This window comes from Cuculus canorus, chromosome W, assembly GCF_017976375.1.
Source record: "Cuculus canorus isolate bCucCan1 chromosome W, bCucCan1.pri, whole genome shotgun sequence".
In the NCBI taxonomy this organism is placed as follows: Eukaryota; Metazoa; Chordata; class Aves; order Cuculiformes; family Cuculidae; genus Cuculus; species Cuculus canorus.
The window spans coordinates 2,327,265-2,337,170 of NC_071440.1; the positions used below are offsets into that span (position 1 = coordinate 2,327,265).

Sequence of the window (9,906 nt, forward strand, 5' to 3'; positions counted from 1 at the left end):
CCATCCCTGGAGGTGTTCAAGGCCAGGTTGAATGGGGCTTTGAGCAACCTGATCCAGTGGGAGGTATCCCTGCCCAAGGCAGGGGTGCTGAAACTGGATGGGTTTTAAGGTTTCGTCCAACCCAAACCATTCTGTGATTCCATGATTCTATGATATTCCATTCCATATGATGTCATGCTCAGCAATAAAAAGGTGGGGGAAGAAGGATGTGGGAGACAATCAGTTATGACATTTGTCTTCCCAAGTAACCATTACATGTGATGGAAATGGCTGAACACCTGTCTGCCAATGGGAAGTAGCAAATTAATTCCTTGCTTTGCTTGCATGTGCAGCTTTTGCTTCACCTGTTAAAATGTCTTTTCCTCAGCCCATGAGTTTTCTCTCTTTTACCCTTCCAATTCTTTACCCCATCCCGCTGGGTGGAGGAGTGAGCATGCAGCTATGTGGTACTTAGCTGCATAGAGTGGTTAAACCATGACAGCAGGACAGAGAATCATTTGTGCTCCCCCTCCTACCATTGTCTCTTTCAACTCATTTGTGGGTGTGCAGATGAGTTTTATCACCTAGTCTAAATCAAGTTAAATTATTTCATGTGTTTGGTTACATGACAACATTTTGGTAGCAAGGGTGGGGCAGGAGAGCTGCAGGAGTGGCCTCTGAAAGAAGAAATAAGGGGTTGCTCCTATGTCAGAAAGAGACAGTTCCAGCCAGCTCCAAGATGGACTAGCCACTGGCCAAAGCTGAGCCAGTGATGCTGGTAGCGCCTCTGGGATAACATATCTAAGAAAGGGTTAAAAAAAAACCTGCTGTGCAGCAGCCAGAGAAAAAGGAGTGAGAGAAACAACCCTGCAGACACCAAGGTCAGGGAAGGAGCGGGAGGAGATGCTCTAGGCACTGAAGCAGAGATTCCCCTGCAGCCCATGGGGGTTCATGGTGGAGCAGAAATCCACCCTGCAGCCCATAGAGGACCCCATGTCAGAGCAGGTGGATGTGCCCTGAAGGAAGCTGCATCCCATGGAGATCCCACACAGGAGCAAGCTTCTGGCAGAAAGTGCAGCCTGTGGATAGGAGCCCACATAGGAACAGTTTTTCTGGCAGGACTTGTGACCTCATACTGGAGCAGTGTGTTCCTGATGGACTGTAACAATGGAAAGGGCCTACATTAGAGCAGTTCATGAAGGACTGTAACCCATGGGAGGGATCTCATGCTAAAGCAGAGGAACAGTGTGAGGAGGAAGGAGCAGGAGAGGCGACGTGTTATGAACTGACTGCAACCCCACTCCACATCTTCCCTGTGCTTATTGGGGAGGAGGAGGTAGAAGAGTTTGGAATGAAGGAGTAAAGTTGATCCTGGAAAGAAGTGGGGGTAGGACGAAGGTGGGTTTAGTTTTTTGTTTCTCACTATCCTATTCTATTTTTAATTGGCAATAAGTTAAACTAATCTTCCTCAAATTGAGTCTGTTTCATCCATGATGGTTATTTGAGTGTGCTCTCACTGTCCTTATCTCAACCCTTGAGCTTTACAACCTTATTTTCTCTCTCTGTCCTGCTGATGAAGGACAGTGAGAGAGTGGCTTGGAAAGCACCTGGCAGCCAGTCAAGGTTAATCCACCATCACACATATACCCAATACAATACACCTTGATTTCTAAGACAGAAGGAAGGTATTATGGAGAGAAGAGATATGATTCTTCCAGCTTGTCTGACACTAGATAAATCCATTCTCACTATCAAGCAACACAAAGCATTTAACATATGTTCAACAAGGTTTGATGCCAAAGTCACTGAGCATAAAAAGCTTTGTCAAGACTGATTTCCTCATTATCTGTATTAAAATAAATTTGGCTTTTATGTGTTCACTTCTACCTTACCCCTGCAAGCTGCCATCTGAGCAGCTCTGTTGGCCTCGACACAGATGGCTTCCATGGGCTCAGCACATGAGATATTTAGGTTCAGCATCAGAATACCTTACTTTAAGCCTAACCCAGGGGACTGTGGCCCCAGATTAGGCACCTTCAGCATTGGGTTAAGCTTTTTAAAAATACAGGCAGGTGCCTGTGTTTTACCTAAAGAGTGGCCAAGCATTGGAACAGGCTGCCCAGGGCACTGGTGGAGTCACCATCCCTGGAGGTATTAAAAAAACATGTAGGCATGGTACTTTGGGACATGGTTTAGTAGCCACGGTGGTGTTGGGCTGACATTTGGACTGAATGACTTTAGAGGTCTTTTCCAACCTTAATGATTCTATGCAAATTTTCCCAATATACAACTGCTGCAATCTCACTCTTCTGGTTCAAATTGGCTCACAAAATGCTGATTGGATAATACAATCCTGTAAGACTTTATAATGGTTCAACTACTGTCTATTTCTATGTTAATCAAATACTGTGTGTCCTTGTAGTTGGCAAAAAAAAAAAAAAATAAAAAAGTCAGTGTAAGGCAGGAAGCTTGCATGAGCAGTACTATGTACTTGGTTTAATTTGGTTAAAAACAAAACAAATCACATTTCTGTGTTCACAGGTGAACAAGCCTAATTTCCACTGACAAGTGATTGCATAACACATGCAACCTGCTTACTGAACACACAACAAGAACTTGTTTGGTCAATAATCCACTGCAAAATATCAACAAAAAAATAGGACAAGGTAAACAAGTAAATGAAATCAGACATAAGAGACACAGGGAAGTAAATATGGCAAGAGAGGCTCATTCCTGACATTGATCTGAGGAACAATCTATATTTAGGAAGGACAGTAAGTATATGGAGGAAGAGATTAAAACCTGAAGATAAAAAGAGGAGATGGTAGCACGCTTACACAATAATGTGAATTAGATTGACTATTTGCATCTGGAGTAAAAAATCTTAACCCAGTAAAAAAAGCTACCACAAATCATCTCTCATTTAAAAAAAAACAAAGTAGATACAGACAAGTTCATTTAAGGCTTCCATGTGTATGAAATTTGAACATATCGGCAATGATGACGTACAGCGCAGAAAGCTGAAAGCCATTAAGAGAGACTTCAGGACTCTAGGGAGAATGATGGTGGGCTCTGGGACACAAGTAATGTTTAGTTCCATTCCAATGCTAAGGAATGAGGAGCAGGAAGTCAAAGAGAAACAGCTGATTAATGCCTGGCTCCGAGCCTGGTGTGGGAAGAGAGGCTTTGAGTTCTATGATCATGGGGCAACCCATGCACCCCCAGGCTTTCTTACTAGGGATGGGACACACTTGTCTCCTAGGGGGATTACAGCCCTTACTAAAAATCTAGCTAGGCTCTTAAATAGAGCTTTAAACTAGATGTGAAGGGGGAGGGGGACAAGACCAGACTAGTCGGGAGTGAACCTGGAAGTGGGACTCCAGTGACTGAGAGATGGTGTGCTGGAGAGGACCGCCAGTACATCACCACAGAGCAAGTGGGGGCGATTACACCTGGGAACAGTAAGGATGAAACTGGCACTGTGGCGTTAGTTATTCCAAGGACCAGTCAATTGAGAATGAACTCTATTCCCTTTATGAGGGCTGAAGGTTTGCCAGCCCAGCTGAAGTGCGTTTACACCAATGCACACAGCATGGGCAATAAGAAGGAGGAGTTAGAAGCTGTTGTAGGGCAAGGTGACTAAGATGCCGTTGCCATCACGGAAATGTGGAGGATGACTCATATATCTGGAGAGCAGACATGGAGGGGTATAAACCCTTCAGGAGGGACAGGAAGGGTAGGAGAGGAGGTGCGGTAGCCCTCTGTGTTAGAGAGTACTTTGATACCCTTGAGCTCAATTACAGTGAGGAAGGGACTGAGTGCCTGTGGGTTAAAATCAGGGGAGCCCACAAAAAGGCAGATATTGTGATGGAAGCCTGTTATGGACCACCCAGCCAAGAAGAAGCAGATGATGAGCTCTTCTATAAACAGCTGGGGATAGTCTCTAGATCGCTAACCTCTTGTCCTTGTGGGAGACTTCAATCTTTCTGATATCTGCTGGAAGTACAATACAGCAGAAAGGAAGCAGTCTAGGAGGTTCCTGGAGTGCCTGGAAGACAACTTCCTCACGCAACTGGTGAGTGAGCCGACAAGGGAGGGTGCCCTCCTTGACCTGCTGTTTGTGAATAGAGAAGGCCTTGTGGGGGATGTGGCGATTGGAGGATGCCTGGGACAAAGCGATCATGAGATGATAGGGTTTTCAGTTCTAGGTGAGATGAAGAAGAGGACTAGCAGAATGGTCACCTTAAACTTCCAGAGGGCAGACTTTGGACTGTTCAGAAGGCTGGTTGGCAAAGACCCATGGGAGACAGTCCTTAAGGGCAAGGGAGCCCAAGAGCGCTGGGCGCTCTTCAAAAATGAAATCCTAGCAGCTCAAGAGCAAGCCGTCCCTTTGTTCTGGAAAAGGAGCCGGCGGGGGAAAAAAACAGCTTGGTTGAGTAAGGAGATCTTGAGAGATATCAAAAAGAAGAGGAATGTCTATGAGCTTTGGAAGAAGGGACAGGCATCTTGGGTGGACTACAGGGAGGAAGTGAGATTGTGCAGGGAAAAAATCAGGAGGCCTACGGCCCAACAGGAAGTCAAATTGGCCAAGTCGGAGAAAGATAATAAAAAATCTTTCTACTAATACATCAATAATAAAAGGAGGACTAGGGAGAATATTCAGACCCTATTAGATACAGAAGGAACAAGAGTGAGAAAGGATGAGGACAAGGCTGGGGTACTTAATGCCTTCTTTGCCTCAGTCTTTAATAGTAAGGAAAGTTGTTCCCTCTGTGTACAAACCCAGGAGTTAGAGGAGCAGAATGAGGCTCCCATGATCCAAGAGGAGGCAGTTAGAGACTTGCTTGCCCAGCTAGACAGCCACAAGTCTATGGGGCCGGATGGGATCCACCCAAGAGTATTAAAGGAGCTGGCGGATATCCTTTCCAAACCCCTTTCCATTATCTTCTAGAGGTCCTGGCTGACTGGGCAAGTTCCACTAGACTGGAGGCTGCCTGATGGTGTGCCCATCTACAAGAAGGGTTGCAGGGAGGATCCAGGGAACTACAGGCCTGTCAGTCTGACCTCAGTGCTGGGGAAAGTCATGGAACAGGTGATCTTGAGTGCTATCATGAAGCACATGCAAGAGAACTGGGTAATAAGACCCAGTCAACATGGGTTCACAAAAGGCAGATCTTGCCAAACTAACCTGATCACCTTCTATGACAAGTGACTCGACTACTGGATGAGGGAAAGGCTGTGGATGTAGTCTTCTTGGACTTCAGTAAAGCCTTTGACACAGTTTCTCACAGCATTCTGCTTCAGAAACTGTCCTGCCTCTGGCCTGGACAGGCACACACACTCTCCTGGGTGGAAAACTGGTTGGATGGCTGTGCCCAGAGAGTGGTGGTAAATGGAGTTAACTCCAGCTGGGGGCCAGTTACAAGTGGGGTTCCCCAGGGCTCGGTACTGGGTCCAGTCCCGTTCAATGTCTATCAGTGGCCTGGATGAAGGCACTGAGTGCACCCTTATCAAGTTTGCAGATGACACTAAGCTGGGTGGAAGCGTGGATCTGCTGGAGGGTAGGGAGGCTCTGCAAAGGGATCTGAAGAGGCTGGACCGCTGGGCCGAGGCCAATGGCATGAGGTTTAACAAGGTCAAATGCCGGGTCCTGCACTTGGGGCACAACAACCCTATGTGGTGCTACAGACCAGAAGTCTGGCTAGAAAGCTGCCTAGAGGAGAAGGACCTGGGGGTGTTGGTTGACAGCCGACTGAACATGAGCCAGCAGTGTGCCCAGTTGGCCAAGAAGGCCAATGACATCTTGGCTTGGATCAGAAACGGTGTGACCAGCAGGTCCAGGGAGGTTATTCTCCCTCTGTACTCAGCACTGGTGAGACCTCACCTTGAGTACTGTGTTCATTTCTGGGCCCCTCACCACAAGAAGGATGTTGAGGGTCTGGAGTGTGTCCAGAGAAGAGCAACGAAGCTGGTGAGGGGGCTGGAGAACAAGTCTTATGAGGAGCGGCTGAGAGAGCTGGTGTTGTTTAGCCTGGAGAAGAGGAGGCTGAGGGGAGACCTTATTGCTCCCTACAACTACCTGAAAGGAGATTGTGGAGAGGAGGGAGCTGGCCTCTTCTCCCAAGTGACAGGGGACAGGACAAGAGGGAATGGCCTAAAGCTCCGCCAGGGGAGGTTCAGGGCTGGACATCAGGAAAAAATTTTCACGGAAAGGGTCATTGGGCACTGGAACAGGCTGCCCAGGGAGGTGGTTGAATCACCTTCCCTGGAAGTGTTTAAAGGACGGGTGGATGAGTTGCTGAGGGGCATGGTTTAGGGACTGTTAGGAATGTTTGGACTCGATGACCCTGTGGGTCCCTTCCAACCTAGTGATTCTATGATTCTATGATATGAAATACAAATTGGTTAAAATATTGCTAAGAATAGTACAAACAAGAAACAGTATTTCACTTATTGCTCAATTCATTTTTAACAGAAAAAATGTGTAACAAACTGGATCCTAGAATCATAGAATCAGATCTTGCTGTATTCAAAATGTTCATATGCCACATCTAACAGTCCAGAATTTACTTGTCATGGGACTCTATCCTTTACCGCAAAACAGCAAAAAATGCATTCAGAACTACTTTAATAATTAAGATTTAAAATAATTTTATGGCAGATGATACATCCAGGGTTGGTTTTCTTTTAAGACTATGCAGTCTGTGTTAGCTACTGTAAAGATCTCTTTTCATTGCTGTTCATACACAGCTTAACTTATGCTATGGGTCATTTATTTAAATGCTTTGAGAATTTTACAAATCCTGCCCCCCCCCCCAATATTATTTGCCCTTCAGATTTTCATTCTTGAAACATGCTACTCCAACATAATTAGGAGTTAGTGACATTCTCACTCAACCCTCACCTGTCTGCCCTACAATGGAACTACTTGGTTTTAGGGATTACATCCCTGTGAGCACAAGACCCACATGTATTAAACAATAACTGTCTACAGTGCCTCCTTCTGAAGATCTCAAAGCAATTCATTAACAGTATTTTAAGTCTCACAATACCCCTGTGAGGTAAATAAGGGATTATCACTAATTTACAGAACCAACTTTTGTGAATGCAACACGATCACATGCAAGCATTCCCTAATCTTACAAGGGCAGCTTCTTAACCTTCAGCCTTGAACAGAAGAACATTAGGTGTTCCTGAAGTACTCCAATCTAAAAAGTTTGTATTGGCATTCCCGTGGGACTAGGGAGTAAAGAAGATTAAAGTAAAGTGCTAAGTAGATTGCTGCTCTGCCACCTCAGACAGGTTGTTTTGGAATGTTTATATAGATGGCTAGACTGGCTGAACCGTTTGCCACACTTTAAACAGGCATAAGGCTTTTCTCCTGTATGCACACGAATGTGCTTTTTACAGTCTGTTAGGGTCAAAAAAGTCTTGCAGCAGATCTTACAGGCATATTTACGAGCACCTTCAACAACCAAGACATTATGTTCAGATAGGGCCTTCTTACATTTTGAAAGAACATCTGCAGATGCCCTCGTCAGCTGTGGTGGACCAGGTTGTAAAGGATGTCCATTTTCAAAAGTGATCCCATTGATTAACAGCTGGCAACTGGAATGTGGAGAGTTTTTGTAGAGACGTGGCTTGAGGAGAAGGGACGTGAGAAAATACAGCTGGTGAAATAATAGCAGCCTCGTACAAGGCCACAGTCTCCTTGAGCAAGAAGTTAGGCGATAACAGGGTGTAAAAACAGGACCTAGAAAAACCACAAACATCCTAGGAATGTAGCAATAGAGGCAGGGCTGACACTCTGTATCAGACCAATGATGAGCCTTACTTTTGCAATATGTATGAGCCTTATTACTGCTATTATAAAAGCATGCCTATCGTATCAATAAATTGAGACTTGTTGATCATCATCGGATGTGCTTGTCTCCCGTCGACTCCGTCACTGGAAGTGTTATCTTGTAGCTGGGAGCTCCTGACAGAGGTCACAATAGGCATTTTGGGGGCTATGCAACAATAGACAGGAAAGCTACTAGCTCCACCTCTTACAGATCCTATCACTGTCCTTGATGAAGAATGCAGGCCCGAGCCTGACCTTGGAAAATCCATACCAAATTGTTCTCCAGCCCTGTATCTGGAAGTCTGTACACATGGAAGACCTGTTGCATCCTGCATTGGTCTAACAAAATGAGAGTTTGCAGACTCACTGAACGGATTCTCTACGTGACAGACTGTAACAGAGGAATGACTACTAGCAGGCCCAGACTCTGGACTCAATAGGTAAGAGACATCACCATCCATTCTGAAGTCCCTTGTTGTATTTGGAATGTTATCATTGCTATTTTGATTTGTACCAAAGTGACCACCTCTGCTTTTATTCAGAAAATCTGAGATACTGAAAGTGGACTTGTGTTCCAGGTTTTTTGACACTTCCATAATATGGATGTCTCTCACTCTATCAGTACTAGACTGTGGGTCAGAAAAGCTATGATCACTGCTTTCAGGACTCAGTTCTATCTTCCCTGTGCTCACCACTCCTCCTTCCACTTCAATAGACTCACTGCCTTCTGCTTGAGAAGTGACATCACTCACTTCATCTTGAGGCTCTGGGGAACTCGAAGGCTCAGATTTAACTACCACTCTCGTGTGTTATTTTTCATTGAGACTGACCTCTGGGTTTTTGCATGGGAAGTTGTTTTTTTCAGAAGTAGCTTCCTGATCAAAACTGGTTTCCACTTGTATTACCTGAAATGAGATGGATATCTGTGAAATGTTTCCTCCACTGTTGTCTGACTGTCTGGGTACTTGAGCATCTCCTTGAGCACCAAAAGACTGATCAAACATAATAGTATTATCCTCTTGTTTATCAATAACAGTATCAACCTTAGAATTGTCCAAATTCTTCAGTGAATCTGGTGAAAAAAAATCTTCTCGTGAATGGACTACTGACTGCCCGCTCTCTGGAGTAACATCTGAAATGGACTCGTCTATGGTAGGTCTGATTTGCTGTCTGGCTCGATCATCAGAAGGCTGTTTACACTTGTGGAGACACCGGATAGGAAAGGTAGTATGTTGTTCTATGTTACTTCTCATCGATGAGCTCATGGTATTTAGTTGTTCCTCTGTGCACTGAGTGGAATTTAATGCAGAGCTCACAATGCTCAACCCAAGCTGCTGAAACATAAAAGATCTTTGGATGCATGCATTTTGCTCCTGAACTCTATCACTAGGTGGAGACACTGGTAGTGTTCTGGTAGTAAGGTAGTGTTTACAGGCTTTAACACCAGAGTTCAAATGCAGGTGAGAAGCAGCCAGCAAGACATCCATTACATTGCTCTCCCCAAGCATTAGTGTAGAAGTGTACATCATATCAATCAGGGCAGCAAAAGCTTCTGCTGTCACCACTTCACTGTCTAGCTGAATCATGTTCATAGTTTGATCCCCCTCTGCTACAGTAAAGAGAGCTCGGAAGTGTGTGCTACAAGCTGCTAGAACAGAGCGATGGGCTTTGAAATGCCTGTTTCCCACCACAATGACACAGTCACAAAGTTGGCCATGAAATCTCTGCTAGTTTAGCTGCTGAAAGACTTGCTCAAAGTGTCCTGGAAAATCCATGATTCTATAAAATAAAGCAGAAGAAGCTATAATGCTAAAAATGGATGAAGTTTGACTTAGATCACAGAGAAAAAAAAATGATGACTAAGAGAGAGAAGACCAAAATCTTACCCTAATTTCCCTCTACCACATTGATATTATGCTGGTAACCCTATGAAGGAGCACAAAAACCAAAGAAAAGAACCTCCAAACTAGAATCTGTTACAGAGTTAACATAGTATTATAGCTAACACCACATTGAACGTCACAGCATGCTCTACTGTGAGCTGAATAATGCAACATGGTTCCTGTTAACTCCTGTTCGAACTA

General features: G+C 44.8%; 1 protein-coding gene across 1 annotated transcript; it reads right to left on the reverse strand.

The window, feature by feature from the left end:
* Positions 1-7,235: 7,235 nt before the first annotated feature.
* LOC128850295 (zinc finger and BTB domain-containing protein 5-like) lies at positions 7,236-9,597 on the reverse strand. The gene is given in 2 exon segments (XM_054053322.1): positions 7,236-7,580; positions 7,921-9,597. Coding segments are annotated over 2 exon segments (2,022 nt in total).
* Between the last annotated feature and the right edge of the window lie 309 nt (positions 9,598-9,906).